This window comes from Topomyia yanbarensis, chromosome 2 (assembly GCF_030247195.1).
Source record: "Topomyia yanbarensis strain Yona2022 chromosome 2, ASM3024719v1, whole genome shotgun sequence".
Taxonomy (NCBI): Eukaryota; Metazoa; Arthropoda; class Insecta; order Diptera; family Culicidae; genus Topomyia; species Topomyia yanbarensis.
In genome coordinates this window covers 316,624,408-316,642,462 of record NC_080671.1, presented here as the reverse complement: position 1 = coordinate 316,642,462, position 18,055 = coordinate 316,624,408, and the positions used below count along the sequence as shown (strand labels likewise).

The following is an 18,055-nucleotide window of genomic DNA, read 5'->3' as shown; positions in this document are numbered from 1 at the left end:
TAGTCTCAAATGAAAGGTGCAACGTTCCCATAGGCTGCTATTGAATTTCTAATGGATCCGACTTCCGGTTCCGGAATTACAGGGTGATAAGTACGAACACGCAGAAAATGTCGATTTTAATAAATTCTGCAATGAATGTATAAAGGTGAAATTTTTTCCAAAATATGACCACAACTGCTTCGATTTGTAGTATTAGGTCACTAACATCCATTCAAAGTCTATTTGGCCACATTGGCCACCATCCTCAGTTCCGGAAGCCCCGGCGGAAGTATCTAAATTCAGAATAACATTCACATCTGTTTCTCGGAGATGGTTAGACCAATTCGACTAAACTCAAATGAAAGGTATTGCGTCCCCGTAAATGGCTATTTAATTTCATCCCGATCCGACTTCCGGTTCCGGAGTTACAGGTTGTGGCGTGCGATCACATAGCAAATTGTGATTCAAACCGATACTCCGATGAAAGCAAAAAAGGTAAAAATTTCGATAAAATGTCTCTCAAACAACTTAAATTTGCTGTTCTAGGTCACCGACGGCCAACCAAACTTTCGTTGACTACATTGACCACCATAGACGGTTCCGGAAGTGCCCGGGAAAAGCGGCCATCTTTCAAAATTTATGAACTCACATCAGTTTCCCGGAAATGGTTGGGCCAATTTTCACAAACTTAGTCCCAAATGATAGCTATAATATCCCCATAGATGTCTATAAAATTTCGTACGGATCGCTTATATGGTTCCGGAAATATAGACTAAACCTCATGAAATTTCAGAAATCGAATTCGTATTTTTGATGCCAAACATCTTTAAAATGCATGAAACGTCGAGATTTTATGTTATCTCGAAAATTTTTTTTTTATAAAAATCGACTTTTTGGGACTTTGCCGATTTCACACCTTTTTGCCTTTCTCAATAGAAAGGTATTGCAATTGCTCTGAAAACCGACTTTTTAACGGAGGCCCGGAGGGCCGAGTGACATATACCATTCGATTCAGTTCGTCGAGTTCGGCAAATGTCTGTGTGTGTATATATGTGTGTGTATGTATGTGTGTGTGTATGTGTGTGTGTGTGTATGTGTGTCTGTGTGTGTGTACGCGAACACAATCTCACTCACTTTTCTCAGAGATGGATGAACCGATTTTTACAAACTTAGTCCCAAATGAAAGGTGCATAGGCTGCTATTGAATTTCTAATGGATCCGACTTCCGGTTCCGGAATTACAGGGTGATGAGTACGATAACGCAGAAAATGTCGATTTTAAGAAATTCTGCAATGAATGTATAATGGTGAAAATTTTTCCAAAATGTGACCACAACTGCTTCGATTTGTAGTACTAGGTCATTAACAGCCATTCAAAGTCTCTTTGGTCACATTGGCCACCATCATCGGTTCCGGAAGCCCCGGCGGAAGTAACTAAATTCAGAATAACAGTCACATCGGTTTCTCGGAGATGGCTAGACCGATTCGGCTAAACTTGGTCTCAAATGAAAGGTATTGCGTCCCCGTAAATGGCTATTTAATTTCATCCCGATCCGACTTCCGGTTCCGGAGTTACAGGCCTGGGCGTGCGATCACATAGCAAATTGTGATTCAAACCGATACTCCGATGAAAGCAAAAAAGGTAAAAATTTCGCTAAAATGTCTCTCAAACAACTTAAATTTGCTGTTCTCGGTCACCGACGGCCAACCAAACTTTCGTTGACTACATTGACCACCATAGATGGTTCCGGAAGTGCCTGGGAAAAGCGGCCACCTTTCAAAATTTACGAACTCACATCAGTTTCCCGGAAATGGTTTGGCCGATTTTCACAAACTTAGTTCCAAATGATAGCTATAATATCCCACAGATGTCTATAAAATTTCGTACGGATCGCTTATATGGGTCCGGAAATATAGACTAAATCGTCCGGTCACATATGAAATTCCCATATAAGCCGGAACTCAATTTTTTTTTTCAAAGGGGGGACCCCATGAAATTTCAGAAATCGAATTCGTATTTTTGATGCCAAACATCTTAAAAATGCATGAAACGTTGAGATTTTATGTTATCTCGAAAATTTTTTTATAAAGATCGACTTTTTGGGACTTTGCCGATTTCGCACCTTTTTTCAGTTCAATATTACCATGGCTGTTTTTTCTTTTTCAAAATTTTAGAACTCGAATAATGATTTATTTTCCTGTATATAGTTGTCATGTGATGTATAATAATAAAATGTAATATATGCATTTAAAAGTTTTTAATGAATATAAACAGCGCACACATTCTCGTGATTCATGATTGAGAAAGGCACAAATGCACCGCTAGGTGGATTAAAATAGTTTTTTAATATTCTTAACTACCTAATCGAGCGTTATGTGCCAAAATGAATAATTAGTATCAATCAACCGTCCTTTGACGATTAAAAATTACCAAACGAGCTGCGTTCAAAAAATTCTCGAAACATAAGAAGCACACTTGCATTACAAGCCACTACTTTCAACTCAACCACAAATATAAATTACAAAACGGATGCGCCTTTTTAGACACCAGCGAAACGTTCAGCATCAACTGAAATCTAAGCCTAAGTCATTTTGGAAGTATGTGAACGAGCGGCGAAAGAATCCGGTTTACCATCTTATATGCCATTCAATGCGGTTTTGACGCAATGATAGGGGAGACCGGGGCAAGTTAGCGGTGTTTTCAATTTTTATTTTTTACCGCTTTGATTTTGGTAAATTTTGCAAAATAGAACACGTTGCAGGAAAGGGCAGACTGTGGGCAACATCTCTGAATTTTATGAAAATGTTTCATACGTTGTCTTTATTTTTAGAGACAAAAATATGTGACGCGGAAAAGCTGCCAACTTACCCCAGCCCCGGGGTAAGTTGGCGGTATGTGTGGGGTAAGATGGCGGAATGCCAAAAAATAAGCAATCAAATGGAAACTCGATTACATCAGTGGTCCTTATGAAAAGTGCCGTTTGTCTTTTCAATAAAACTGTATATTATTCGACACTTTTAATAAAATTCAGTCGTCATTTTGACTTCGACGCATACTCCATATTCAAAAGCAAATTTTCGAAATTCGTCAGGCGATTGGTCGAAATAATTGTCCCCTGTATTGACGAGAGACACAAGAAAAAGTTTCTCTTACTTTGGAGTGAATTCCAGATTTTCATTTCATTTGATGACTATTTTTGCACTGTAAATAGTACCGCCAACTTGCCCTGTGTGCGTCACCGCCAACTTACCACAACCGCACTTTTTATAAAAAAGGATTTAAAAAATTACTTTTGTGTATGGATAGGTGTAATATCAATACGGATACTGAAAGGTCTTTTCACGCACTATCGAAATATATAATCATTCGGGGAATATATTTAAAACCACCTTAAATAACACAAAATGTTTAAAATTAAGAAAATTTACAAAGTATGCTCAAAAACACATGGGGTTTCGATTGATTGACACCGGTGTAGTGGAGTGCACTGAAACTGCACCATTTTTGCACTTTCTAGCAGAAGTGCAGAAAACTGGGTATGTTCCATTGACACTTCTGCTAGAAAGTGCAAAACCAGTGCAATCCACTACACCGGTGTCAATCAATCGAAAATCCCAACAATATCATCCACAGCTTCTACAAAACAAAATGTTCTACAACAAAAACACATTGGATAATGCGTTTCACATTACTTGAGGTTCAAAACGAGAGACAGCGTTTAATGTCTAATAGAAACGGAGAAAAGGGGATTCCGCCAACTTACCCCAACCGCCAACTAGCCCCGGGCTCACCTAATCGGCCCATAAAAATCAGCTGACGCTTGAGCTTGTGCGACCACCCCTGGCCGTTATCGATCTGGACTAGCTGAAGTTGCACAGGGAATAAGTAGATAATTATGCTTGGGAGTAGCGAAACATCTTTCAATGTGCAACTCCTAAAGTGTTTATTGATCAAGACCGGCGCCGGCCAGACCCGAACTTAGATCGCGGAAGGAAAGGGAAGGAATGGTTAGCCCGATACTAGCTTTTGCTAGAGGCCTTAAATACTACTGCGCACTCCACAAGTATCACAGGAGGAGGATATTTTTGTTATGGGGTTTTCGATTGATTGACACCGGTGTAGGGGAGTGCACTGGTTTCGCACTTTCTAGCAGAAGTGTCAATGGAACATACCCAGTTTTCTGCACTTCTGCTAGAAAGTGCAAAAACGGTGCAGTTTCAGTGCACTCTACTACACCGGTGTCAATCAATCGAAAATCCTATTAGTAAGAGTACAGAAGTTGGATCTACTTCTTCTTTACCGACGTCAGAGAGGTGACTCCTTTTCTGGACTAGATATCGATCCACCAAACTCATGGACCGGGGACCAACTGCTTTACTTCTCTTCCGAATAAAGACGTGGCCACAGATTTTTTCACCACAGAAAAATCTCAACGACCTCGGCTGGAATTGAAGCCAGGCCAACTGGAATGAGTGGCGGTCACGCTTACCACTCAATCACAAGCGTCGTCACGGTCCATAAAAATCATCTGACGGATGGAAAATATTTTTTTCGTAACAAATTGATTGGATAGTAACAACAGATCGCTTATGATCGCCATTAAACAGTGAAACGTACTTATAATGCAGAAGAAGTCGAACACACCTAGCTATTCGTATAATTTAATCTTCTCAGAAGAGAGAAAACAGAAAGAGGCGCATAAACGAATGAAATTTACTCCAGATTCGTTTACTTAATTCGTTTACTTCAAACCAAAGGTTTTCATGGTTGGTCTATTAATGGAAACGAAGATTCCAATGAAAACCCATTTTATTAGTAGTAAAATAAAACCAGGGTTCATGAACATTTTGTGTAATACGTATTAACCAATCGAATAAAACTATTTCTACGATTTGTAACTCATCCCGAGTTCGTTCATTGATTTTGAAAGATTGATCACCCATCTAGTAAAACTAGTAAAACAAGTACAAATATACTAAACTCTAAAAATCTAGTGTTTCCAACACCTCTTACGGTTGCATTTATCCGTTGTCCTTATATAAACATTATTGGTTTTCCAGCTCATTCACAGATTGTCTGCAGATGAACAAGTTATGGGTGGTTCATAAATTGCAAAAAACTTGTTACTGACCTGAATCCAAAGGATGTATTTACAAATAACCAAAATTAGTTGATGTTTTCTGAACATTACCTATAGACGGTTGCCACCCCCCAACCATACAAATTATTATAAATGTTATTTTCGACCTGTTTGAAAGTTACTTGTGCCCTGAAAACATGTATTTACAGCAAATATTGATATCCGATTTTGGGTGTGATGGGTATGAAACGATGACAACAAAAAGTTGAAAAAAAAACAAAACGAATTGGAAAAACCATAATAAACAAACAAAAGAATAAAATTTGCAAATAATTTTTTTTTTGTGGTCGTGGTACCTGTTTATGAGTTTAGGTGGGTGCTATTGCGATAGAGATTACTCGCACTCAAACTTACCGTCACGGGTATCGGAATTAGGCTTATAGGAGCATAAGCGCTGCTGGATTGTGTCCAAAATCTATCAAATCATCTTGCCAGTGTCATTTAGGATACGAATTGGTGTATCTACTTGATCCAGGCGGATATCTATTTGACTGCGCATTTTGTACATCACCGCGCTGCTGTTGATGGCGATACGGCGGTTGGGATAGTGACCCTGATTGCTGTTGGTGCTGATTGTAGCTTCTATTGGTTCCAGCAAGATTTGAACAGCCAGTGTTAGCGCTGTTCGTATGTCCATACGGTAAGTTGATTACTTTCACTGAGGATGAGGTGGATGATGGTTGCAGTGCGTTCATCGCTTTACCACTGCTGCTCACTGGTCCTACTGTCGAAGACATTTGAACGGTTGAGTTGGTTACGTTGGTCGATACTGCGGTATGTAGAACTTTGTACATTGTTGCGTTTGTAGTTGTTGTTGTTGACGAGTAAGAACAGAAAGTAGTAGTGGTAGTAGAAGGACTAAAGACACAGGTACCGCGGCCTAGGACCAATATACAAACTTTTATACATATTGTTTACTCGTGAACTAATTTTCTCTCTCAAACGCATCACACAATGAAATTCGTGACGGGAGAAAATGGTATTTTCAATACTTTTGGTGTTAGAGGAGTAGCAAATCATAATTTAAATGGAACAAATAATTAAAACGAAAAATTGCAATACCGAAACGAATTTTGCGCAAAAGCATTTAATGAGTTTATGGTCGATGTTCGGAACTATAACTATTTCCATGACGTATCTATTGTAGTTGACAAATAAAGCAATTCGAATCGCCTTTCTGTCAATTAATTCCCAGTAAACCTGCCGTGAAAGGTTGAGTTCTGTTGTTGGTTCGCGAAATATTGTAAACCTTCCGACAATTCCTTAATACTATCATAGCTGTTTGATAACGTTAAATCGATCGCTTACTAATTTTACAAATGTGATGAACATGCATAACAGTACCATGCAATAAACTTGCTTAAATAGATGAAAACAGTGAAGAATACATTATTAACATACATACTACCCATTGTGCACTAATCTTTAAACCTTTTTACTTTTCACCATCCCATAATGTTTGCCGAATTGTGTTGATAAATGCGATAATGACCATATTCAGTCCTATTTATATTGTTACGCTATTGATTTGAAGCCGTTGGTTAAAGAAGCGTCTGCCACCTTTGTTCATCTCATTGACTTACATGGTAGGGTGAAATTTGGGGAACTCAATTGGAGTTTGTGTTGCGCTAAAGTACGAGTATGCCACAATGGAAACGAAGCAAAACGATTGATGAGAAATTAGACGGATTCAATCGATTGTAGGCCGAATAATTAATGAAACAGCACGACACCCTCCCTAAAGGGACCAAACTAGGCTCGTAATCCTACATACTCCAACAGGATACAGGGTTTGTTGTAAATGGGTTAAATTATGAACGGATGAAACCATCTAGGAAATCATGGAGTTTGGATCATTTGGCATACGGTCGCTTACCATAACGGATATTTACCGTAACAATTATTTAGCATAATGGTCATTTGGCATAATTTTGAGAATTGATCACACTGAAGGTCACTTTCATTTTCTTACCTTCAACAAAACAGTTCCATTTTCAAATTTGGCGAGAAGTCAAGTCTGTTGGTATAATTATGAGCCCTGCTACTACTGAGAGTCTCCTACTATAACTTATTTTTATGTTCCTATAGCATGGGTATATTTATTGAAAAAGGCGTTAGTTACCAGAAGGTTTTTTGGGTAAATGCTTTCCTGTGTGTATTTTGCTGCCAGAGGAAGTTGCAACATATGCGGATGCTAGGTTTGTTTTACGAGTGCGGGTTACTTGTCACGTAGTCCGGCGGATCCTCAGAAGCTTTGCACCGCTTCGGGTTTTATCTCTACATATTTTAATGGGAAAGTTTATTTACTAACAATATATATTTAAAACTGAACTTGTCACAAGCCAAAATTAATTAGTTTATTACTCTTCAGGAATTTGTGTAACTGACGTAAAAATGGATTAAATAAATAATATTGACGTCTAATGTGACTACGATACATCGCTTCCGCTCCGTCGGACTAATTCATAGCTCCTATTTTAAGTAATGCGGACAAAAGAGTGGACACCAGGTTTGCTTGCGGCCACCTCACCCTGCATCCCCAGCTATTTATTTCCGAATCCCCCAGCTGTTTCCCAGCGCTACGAATCCTTGGTCTCAGTTATGCGGCAAAACCGTATTACGCTAGCAGCGCGTTTAAAACTAGCACTGTAGAAACTTACTGTTTAGTAGGTGTAAATATATCAATAAATTACCATATTCAAAATTTGGTGAAACTCAGTAATAATAAATCTGTTAATTATCGTCTGGGTCAAAGGATACCGTAATTGGGCTGCTTGGATAGAATTATTCGAATCATATAATTTGAAAGAACAGCTCATAATATAAAGGAGAATAAAAAAAAATATTTTAGTTAATGAACGCCGTTTTGATAAGCGACAACTCGCTGGCGGAAAACCCACCAGACAGCAGGTTTCATATTCCGGCGTAGTGATACGTTTGCGTACGATGGGAGCTAGCCTTATGACCATTCCATGAAGATGCACATAATTATGCCAAATGACCGTCATGCAAATTGACCTTCAGTGTGATCACTTTGCAACATTATGTCCGTTATGCCAAAAGTGAGCGTTGTCCAGAAATTAAAAATAATTATACCGAATGACCCGCAGTGTAGTCACATCTCAAAATTACCAATATGCCAAACGATCTGCCGAATGGAAAATCATTACATTATTGACGGGACTTGAGGTCGTGAATCCTGAACCAGGTATCTTGTGTTTAAGAGCCTGGATTTGAAAATGTCGAAAATGACAGACTTCGTAGTCAGAGTAGCAGATAACTTTAATACAAGAATACACCAAAATTGTTGAATCTATATACGGAGAGTGTAAAATGGTGTGGATGATTGTAAGGGTTGATATTAAAGGTTACTTTGAGCAAAAATGTTCATGGTAATATACACTTACAGTACCCGTCAAAAGTATGGAATCGCTTCAATAAGTATAGCAACATTCATACTGAATATTGTAACGCCTTGAAAAGTTTAGCATCTTAAATGGACAAATCTCGAAATCCTGCGTATCTGCAAAGTCGTTCCAAAGGTCAAAGGGGTTCATGACATGAACAGTTTGGATCAGATTTCTCTCACTACGTGGCGCTACTATGCATGTGCAGTTGTACATTTCAACTTGACTAAATTCCAGGAAGCTTCCTTGGGATACATTGTATTGTGAAGTATGAACAATGCGACCACTCAATAAGCATTTTTCGAATTGAAAAAGGATTAGTCATTCACAATCAACTTGAGAAATAAAAATGATAGATCTTTTTCACTACAATTTCAGGGTATGTATTCCAAATTAGTCACATGATATCAATTGGACGCGTAAGAGATTTGAAGATTTTCAGGGGAGGTTCACTTTATTATCTGAGAAAAGATCCCTTATCTTTTTATTTTTCAAAAACATACAAGCATCATGTAGTGCCAGAAAAAATGAAATAAAACGTCGACTTTCTAGGTAAGGTAGACTAGTACTACGTGATAACAGAGTTCCGAATCAAACATATCACAACTTCGCTGAAGGCACGAATCTTCTAGGAAATCAGGATCACCAGGTGATGACAAGGTTTCAAATTGAAACGATTGTCATGACCGTTTGAAAGATTTATCAGAAGACACGAACGTTCTACCGCAAGAAAAACGAGATGAAACAAGTTGAAGTGCACAACTTCACATGTACACTAGCGCCATGCAGTAACATAATTCCAAACTGAAATGTTCACCTGCCGGATCTTTTTGATTTGAAGAACAACTTTCCTGAAGAGAGTGTATTCACCCTTTCCTAGGTGATGCTAAACTTTTTAGGAAGTGTTGCAATATTCAATATGGGTGTTGCGCTATACATATTGAAGCGATTCCAAACTTTTAACGGGTTAGTGTAGATGCATAAAATTGCCGATTGAAATGTTGCTTCCAGAAATGCTTGATTTATTCTCCTGTGACTGATAAATTCCTGATGAGATGAATTCGAAACACAAAAAATAAAACTTAATTTAAATTCCTATAGTTTCTGATATAAATGACATTACAGCCGACCTTTTGTGGAAAAAATAACAAAAGGTCATAATTCTGCTTGATTTGAATCATACGTAACCGTAAAATACACAAACAGAGGATGTATCAACATGTTATGGAATTTTTAATTGCCTGCCTCTAATCACAATTCAGAATTATGTAGATAGGAAATCTCATATAACATGGCACAAATCGGGTAATGAGCCTATTTTAGTCAGTCATGTTTCTATTATCACCCTATTCCTAATAGAGTGAAAATAGGCACTTTACCCTATGCGATTGTGGGCATCATACCGCGATATCAAAAAGTTTATTTATACAGAGGAAACCCTTTTTTATCAGCCTAAGGCTGATAAAACGGGGACATTGACAAAATCGGGACATATATTTTCCTTCCTTTTTAATAAACCAAAGCTCTTAAAATATTCTTCATTTGTCCCTAGATATAACTTCATAACCTTTTCTGATTATTTAGTTTAAATTTCTCTTAAGGGGGTCTGACAGCGCACAATTTAAAAAAAAATAAATTTTTTGTTGTTGCATATTTTGGATCTCTAAGATAAGAGAAATATGCTCAAGAAAGGATTTTCTTGAATTCAACTTGGTTCGTCTGTTACAGCTAATCAAACTACCAACGTTCAATTTTCATATGACGCTGGTAAAATCGGATCAAAAAGCTGATAAAATCGGGGGTAGATAAAATCGGGGGCTGATAAAAACGGGTCTTACCGTATTTGAATTTGTCATATACATATGCATCAACAGATATTGTAGAGAACTTATGTTTTTCAGAAAAGCCAGTTATTAGTCTAATCTTGGCTCGCACAGATGCTCAGCTCTCTGATATCCTAATTCTAAACTAAACATGGCAAACGCAAAGTTAGACTAGACACAATAAAGTCCAAAAAATAAGCAATTCGTTTGAAGATCTTTTGTAGGCCTGTGATGGCTCCATGCACACTGCAATTAGCGTAGTGGTAATCAAAGCATAAGGTTGTTACGCGTTGTTCGAGGGGCGACGTTTATGGTAATCTGTTTCAAAATGTATCAGCCACGAGCAATGTCCTTGTCGTTTTCCAAATGAATCAACTAAAACCAGCTTTCGTTGCTGAGAAGACGGACAAGATCTCTTCACTGCATCCTACGGAGCGCAAAACTTAGAAAGCGACGTTGCACGGACTCAAGTCTCACTTCGACACAAAAAATATTCGTAAAGTTTTTTGGCCATCCTGAAGATGCGTCCCAGTATTCAAGATACATTGCTATAAACTGCATATAACTGTATTTAAACGCAAGGTATTACCACTTCCAGATCCTTCACGTGACTAATGCGTTCAATTTTGTATCCAATATCCGAGCAAACGAAAAGCCAATAATACCCTCATGCTCATGGTGTTTGATTAAACCCATGAAAACACTACCACAATGATCCGGTATCATGTTTCAGTTTGGTGTTTGAACCCATGAAAATTTACTCTGGTATGTGGCAGTTAAAACAAACCAGTTTTTTTAGGGAAATGAGATCATCGAGCATTTCTTCGCATTTACATACCGATCAGCGAAAGTTTCAAACTGTTGTTGGAGCAATCTGCAATCTTCATTTGAACGGATTAGAAGAAAAATCTTGAAATTATCTGCGAAGAACGGACGTGAACTCTTCAGCATTAGATGGACGTCGTTGAAGTAGAGCTAAAACATCATCGGTCCCAAGTGACTTCCCTGGGATATTCATACAATTTTTTCAAAGATATAACCATCAGATTCGGTGAATTTTATTCCTTCTCTTTGATACTAAACGTTAGGCTGAATGAAAGTTAATTCAAGTGATCTTTGAAACTTTTTATGACAATTTTTTAAGCTAAACAGCATAAAATCATATATGTATAGCAATAATGTTGTCAAATGGTCATTATGGCAAGTGACCGTTGGCAACATGCCAATAATAACTCTATCATTTCCAAGGTGCTTAGAGTTCTAAGGTGATTCGTCTTTGGCAATACATAGGTGAGGTAAGCGTGCAGCTGACTGCGGGAAAGAAAAATGACAGCGAACAACTTTGTTTACCCACTGAAATCCAAGCAAACATATGGAGAGAACTAGTAAACAACGTTGTTAGCTATCGTTTCTAAAACCAACATGGCTAATCGGCGTTTTTAAGCATCGTATCATCCGAGAAGAAAAACTCATTGATCATTTCATTGCAGTCAATTGGCATTGCCAGTTCGGTAAGTCCTAACCTTCGGAAGTATATCGAACATGACAATCTTTATTCCATTTTTTTTAATCGTGTAGCATGTATATCGTGCTCAAGCCACCATAAGAAGAAAACATATTAATTCACCCATTGGAGTACAAAGTAAAGACGTTACACTAATACATTCCTTGACCTTCCATTTCGACAAGCTTCGCGATCGATTCTTTACAGGACAATAGAAATACATAATTAATACTGATCACTAAACATCCTTCCTGGTTATGGTTCGAACATTCGAGTTTTATAAGACCAGCACCTTACCCTCCGATCCGCCAGACCAGGACGGTACAAAAGAGCCTTTAAGTTCAAACAGAATGCCACTTCACAGAAAGAGCGTCAAAGTCCGGATGGAAAGTTCTGCCCAACTATGGATTGCTTTCTGTAGCGAACTAGGTGATGCTGTCTAGACATTTTTAAAACATTTGTAGCAGGGTCTGACGCTGCGTCAGTGACGCAGAATTGTTTAACCCTTCATACTCTGAACCGATAGACTAGTGATTACAAATCAACCACAATCACAGCAGATATACAATGAAGCATTCGCGGTATTCATCAGCATTGTAATCTTCCGAATTCGGTTTTGTATATCTCTCTGGAGTTATTTCGATTGACAGAATCTTTAAGCTAAGAAAATAATCAATCGAAAATGAGCGATTATTTCTAGTACATTAAGATCAACAAGTAACTGGGTGTCTATAATTACACATTTGCTATTTCCTCTTGTTTGTCACGTTAGTCTACCGTTAAACATTATATTATACATATTTCGTAAATGAATGAGACATAGTAGTAACAATGTGGTGTGTATATTCGGAACGTTATTGACTAAGCCAGTGACCACCCTATTAAATCGATTTTTTGTATGCGCAAACATTTCTGGAGCGGTTCAAGAAAAAAGGTGCCTGTGCTATCATACTAACCACATCTTAATATACATCGACAGTTTAACGCCAATGTTAACAGTTAAAATTATAAGCATACGTTAATGTGAGCACAACAAAGACCCCATGTTACTAGAACTAGTTTCAAGAAAACTGAAGCGAACGGGTTAAGATACATTCCTCAAAATAAAATGTTATGAATAGATGAATTACGTTGCCAAATCAAACAGAGATAGCGCTACAGAGAAGATGTAACAACAAAATTTGGTTGAGGACTTACCGTCGACGTCGTTCCTGCTATGACGGAGCATGTGCTGTCGATCGTCCACGGATGAAAGTGAGTTGATTTCCGGGCTCATCAGTGGTCCCATTCCTCGTGTGGACCCTCCAGACCCTCCTCGACCGACGTGCAACAGGTCCGGATTTATCATGGCATCCGAGCAATCAGTATAAAGCATTTTGGGTGGTCGCGGTGGATTCTCAATTATCGGTGAGGTACGTTTCAGTCCTGATGAGTATTCTACAAAAAGATGTATTAGAGCTAGTCGTTTTAGCATGATACGAATTTACTTACTTTCAGATTTGACAAGTGGTGTTTGTACAAGTTGTATACTTCCACTGGTACCAGAGCTGTTTCCAGTAGGAATCGTGTGCAAGGTGGCAGCTAAGTCTGCCCTCCGATGTCGTTCCTCGTCTTCCTCTTTGCTCTTCAATGAAGCAATAACCCGCGCCCTTAGCGAAGCTGCTAAACCTGAAATAGCCATGTGATATTGATTGGTAGAATATTTTACTGTACAGAATATGTAATGTTAGTTTATTTACCTTCTAAGGGTGGACTGCCGTTCATTCGCTCCATTCGATCATCAATCAAGTGGTTTGAGGCTGGTTCTCGGCGGGAGAGTGATGGATCCATAACACTGACCGGATGACCACGTGGGTGCACATCGTTTATTGGTCTAACACTACTACTAGACTGGTGTTTCGTGTTGGGAAGATGGTGTGTCGCTAGGGAAGGTGATTCTTGTCTGTGGATCGGTTGGTGCTGCTGCCGCTTGTGTTCGTCGATGAAGTACGATTCCAGGTATGGTTTCATGTCCGCTCGTGGCAGTGCCATGTAAGGTTGTTCATTGCTCGGTTGTTCCGACGACTGATAGGATGGTTTTTCGCCACGACTCTGTTGGTACACAACAGACGAGTGGGATGAGCTAGATGAATATTGTTGAGCGGACGTGTTTCTCCCTTCAATATGTGTCCCACTAACTCGCACGGTGGCCATCGTTGCAGGAGTTGTTGACGAAGACGACGGTTTTTTGTGATTGTACGTTGCCACTTGCGCTAGAGTGGCTAGATTACTTTGACCGTGTAGGTGCACAGGAGACTTACTTGTTTCGCTGCTATTTGGGCGGGATATTGGGCTGTACGCAGAAGGTTGAGTGCTGTTAAAGCAAAAAAAGTGTAAATAGTTTTAGGTTGAACATCCATTCTAACTGCATTTGCTTCTGGCTTTAAATGAAGCAGCAGTAGTACAATTATTTTCCAACAGTAAATAACAAACCCAACTCACCTGCCATTGAGACCGGCTTCCTCTAGCACCCGAATACTGACGCGTTCGGGTCGCTGTACGTTGGTGTTAATGACGGTATGGCTCTGCGGTCCCGTTGTGCTCATGTTTACGGCGGCGTTTATGATTGATTGGTTGGAAATTTCTAACGTGCGTTCAATTTCCCCATTCACAAGATCACCGATGGTTTTCACCGTACTCGTCGATGGTGGAATCGGATGGGTCAGCTTTTCCTGCGATAGATGGCGCCGTAAAGCCATCTTTGCTGGGGATACCTGGGTATAGTCGGGTTGTGAAGATGATGAACCCGGTCGTGATCCGTTACCACCCATTTGTTGAGTCTGTTGTTGTTGAAGAAGTTGCTGTTGATTTGAAGGAACATTGATGTAGCGTACGTTTCCACCCGAGGATGGATAGTCCCCATCAAGGGAGGTGGTTGATGAACTTCGCGAATGACTACTTTGGAGCATAGAAACGTCCACCGGATTTCGAGCATCGTATCTAAACTGTTCCGGTGCTTTAAATTCCATTTTTCCTTCGACAGATCCACGATGGATAAGATGATGATTTTGTGGATCCACTACAACTGTATGAGACTGACTAAAGTGCATGACCATCTGATTTTGTCGATGTTCACGAGCCTCGCGTTCTCGTTCTTGCTGCTGCAGAATCTGTTGATGGGTACTGTTCCCCACCGGTGAGTGATGATTGATTGGCATACTTTTCTGGTAGTATTTTGAGTTCGGTGAGATTTTCGTACTTTGGCTAGCGCCGTGTCCTTTATACGGCGAAATGGGAGACGTCGTTATGGTTGTGGTGGAATTCAGATGATGAGCCGCCGTCGTCGATACGTTTAACATTGTTGAGTACTGACCGGATGATGGTATACCAGCATTGTGAGGTAGGTGGTGTTGGCTTCCGCTGCTGCCACTGTTGCTGCCGCCGCGAGCACCGATCTCGAGAACACTGTTGTGAAGCGATCCGGACTGCGGCATGGCATTGGACGATAGATATACCGTTTTTCCGAATGAAGATGATTTGCTCGGAGAGATATGTTCCCCGTGACCGAGCGGCACTTGTTGCGAAGCTTCTCTCGAATGAGACACCTGAAGTCCGGTTGATTGTTGTGATCCGCCGGCGGTAATGCTTTTTGGAGGACCTTGTAAGACTGAAGTGATGATACTTTTCAGCCGATCTTCGAAATTGACTACTTTGTGCGAGTCTTGTAGTTTTGAACGAGGTTCTGTTTTGACATTCGTGGAGTTTCCGCCCATCGTTGCTCCAACCATTTCTCCGGTTGAACCAGGTACGTACGTTTTAGACAGATTAGCATTGGCAGTATTGTTTGCGCTACTGTTATTGCGATGGTGAGATTTATTGAGACTCTGTGGAGCAGGCATCAGTGCAGCATCCCCCGGATGATGGGAGTGTGAATGATGATGAGTCAATTGCTGCTGCTGTTGGTGCTGATGTTGCAAATGATTTTTACTTTCACGATCTTTCTGATACTTGCTAGTGCTATTGGCAAGCAATTTTCCCGCTTCAATTTGTCGGCCCGTTTCCAGTATCTTCTGCGCCAATATTTCTGGGTTATTTTCTTCTATCTTCCCAATATCCGGTATTTCAGGCCATTCTTGGGATCTCGTTCGATGTTCACGAGACTTCCGCTGAGATCGGGATGACCCAGAACTGTGCTTCGACGAAGGTGCTTGTGATGGGTGGGCTGTAACCGAGCCAGGAAGAGATTGCGCTTGTCCCGAAAGCCTCGTATCTTCCCCTCTTTGATTATGCGATTCTCGAGATGGGTGAAGTGGGGGCTGCTGTAACTGATCTCTTTGCTGAGAGACAATTGATGCTTGCAGCACAGCCGCGGCTTTCCTTTCTTCTGCAAGTTTTTCCACCACGTTTAGTTCGTTCTCTAAACATGACACTTGTGCATACAGTTTCTTTCTTTGTGTTAAGGTATTAGCGATCTCCTTCAATACCAATTCGTTGGACGTTTTCGGTGTCATTTCTATATCTTCTGATTTAATGTACTTTTCAGCAATCTTTTGCACATGTTGCGACGCCAGACGTTTCTGTTCTTGCTCGATTGAGGTGACCTGATTTTGAAGCTTCGCCGCCATAATCTGCAGTTCTTTGTGTCGACCGACGATTTCCTTGGCCTTGCAGAGTAAATCGTTCTGACTTGTGGTACTAATTCCGAGTTCATTCATACGAGCCTTCAACAGAGCAACACTGTCGTCAATGAGAACCTTAATTTGCTTCTCAAGTTGACCAGCTCGATTCAATAAACGCTGGTTTCGTTCTTTTTCTCGCTCTATTTGTTGCTGAACGTTATCTTTGTACGCAGGTTTTCGCATGGCTTCGATGGTTTTCATGAACTGAGCTTTGTACAAGTCCAGCAAAATTTGCAAACCGTATGGTGTCTCCGAAGGCGCGTCGGGGATGTCCAACTCACTATGCTGCATGTCGCCGGCCAGCGACGTAAGCAGCTGATCGACGCATCCTGGCGCAGGTGGAAGTCGTTTACCAATGGTTTGTTCGGAAGTACTTAAAAGCGTTTCACTGTGTAGGAGATCGAGGCCGTTAATTTTAAGTGCTCTTCTTTGTCTTCCTTTCTTGACACGTCCACGCTTCTTCGTTGCAGCTGCTTGAGCTTCCTTTGCAGCCTGTTGTGCTGCTATAACCGCTGGGTCTTTTTTGGTTGTTTTGGTTCGGGTAATTTTCCTGCGTTTTTTCGTTGCCATTGGTATGCGGCCATTTCGAAGCACGGGTGAGTTATTGTTCTCTTCTTCCGACTGGCTGCTTTTCTCCTTTCCACTACACCAGTCAGACCAAGTCTTTCTCCCAGGTAGTGCATTAGAGTCGCCTTCACTATCTGAGCTGGTTTCATCGTTATTAATAACCGATTTGGGGATGACATCTTTTTTGGACCTAGAAGCACGAGTGTTGGAACTACCAGCTTGCTCACCGTTATCGACGCCCTTAGTTTTCAATCGTTGGAAATATCTTTCCAACTTGGTGCGATCAATCAGATGCAAATAATAGGACACAGGTTTCCCCGTCCACGAAACGGAACCTCTCAAGGGAGACATTTCACTGACATGCATTATTGTTCCTATGTCACTAAGGTTGCGATCGGTTATGCGGAAGTTAAGTGGGCAAAAACTTTTGGACGATACAATTCTCGCTCCGTCCTTAAGATCAGCGAAGCGTTCTTTCAGCTGGTGATCGACATTCGGTCCGAAGGCAAAGTTGTTTACAAAAACGATCGTAGCAGAAGTTATCTTTTCCCGATGTTCATCTGCCAGAAAATCTCCTTTAATCAGTTCATAATCGCCATACTTCTTTCCAAACCATCGCATCCACATTTTGAAGGTGGCAGTCATCCCTTCCGCGTATCGTGAGGGAACATCAGCTTTCTCTATTCCGTAGCAGATCTTCACTGCTGTCGATGCAGCCATTTGCAGTACCACCTGACCAACGCCAGAACCCAAATCTACGAACACATCGTCACCAGTGATTTTGAACTGATCGATCATCTGACAGATAAGATCGAATGAAGTTTCTCCGTAGACCTCCGGCGAAAACGGTTCATACTGGTTCAACTTTTCCGGTTCGATAACGGCCTGATTATACACCTGCTGTATTATGTGCCGCAAAAGCCCGCGAGAAGGGTAAGTAAATCGTTGGCTTGAAAGAGACGTCCCTTTCTCCTGTA

The 18,055-nt window shown here is 40.4% G+C and overlaps 1 protein-coding gene across 6 annotated transcripts in view; it reads right to left on the bottom strand.

Moving 5' to 3' along the window:
- Nucleotides 1-18,055, bottom strand: part of LOC131683673 (histone-lysine N-methyltransferase, H3 lysine-79 specific) — a 46,733-nt gene that overhangs the window by 4,798 nt on the left and 23,880 nt on the right. For 2 of the 6 annotated variants that reach the window (XM_058965855.1, XM_058965856.1), the window contains exons 3-6: nt 14,335-18,050; nt 13,593-14,206; nt 13,345-13,521; nt 13,051-13,290 (exon numbers count right to left, since the gene is read on the bottom strand). In XM_058965855.1, the coding sequence (XP_058821838.1) occupies nt 13,051-13,290; nt 13,345-13,521; nt 13,593-14,206; nt 14,335-18,050 (4,747 nt within the window). Of the gene's footprint in view, nt 1-5,473; nt 6,000-13,050; nt 13,291-13,344; nt 13,522-13,592; nt 14,207-14,334; nt 18,051-18,055 lie in introns of all 6 variants that reach the window. The other 4 variants (XR_009304546.1, XR_009304547.1, XR_009304548.1 and 1 more) reach the window with 4 other exon arrangements.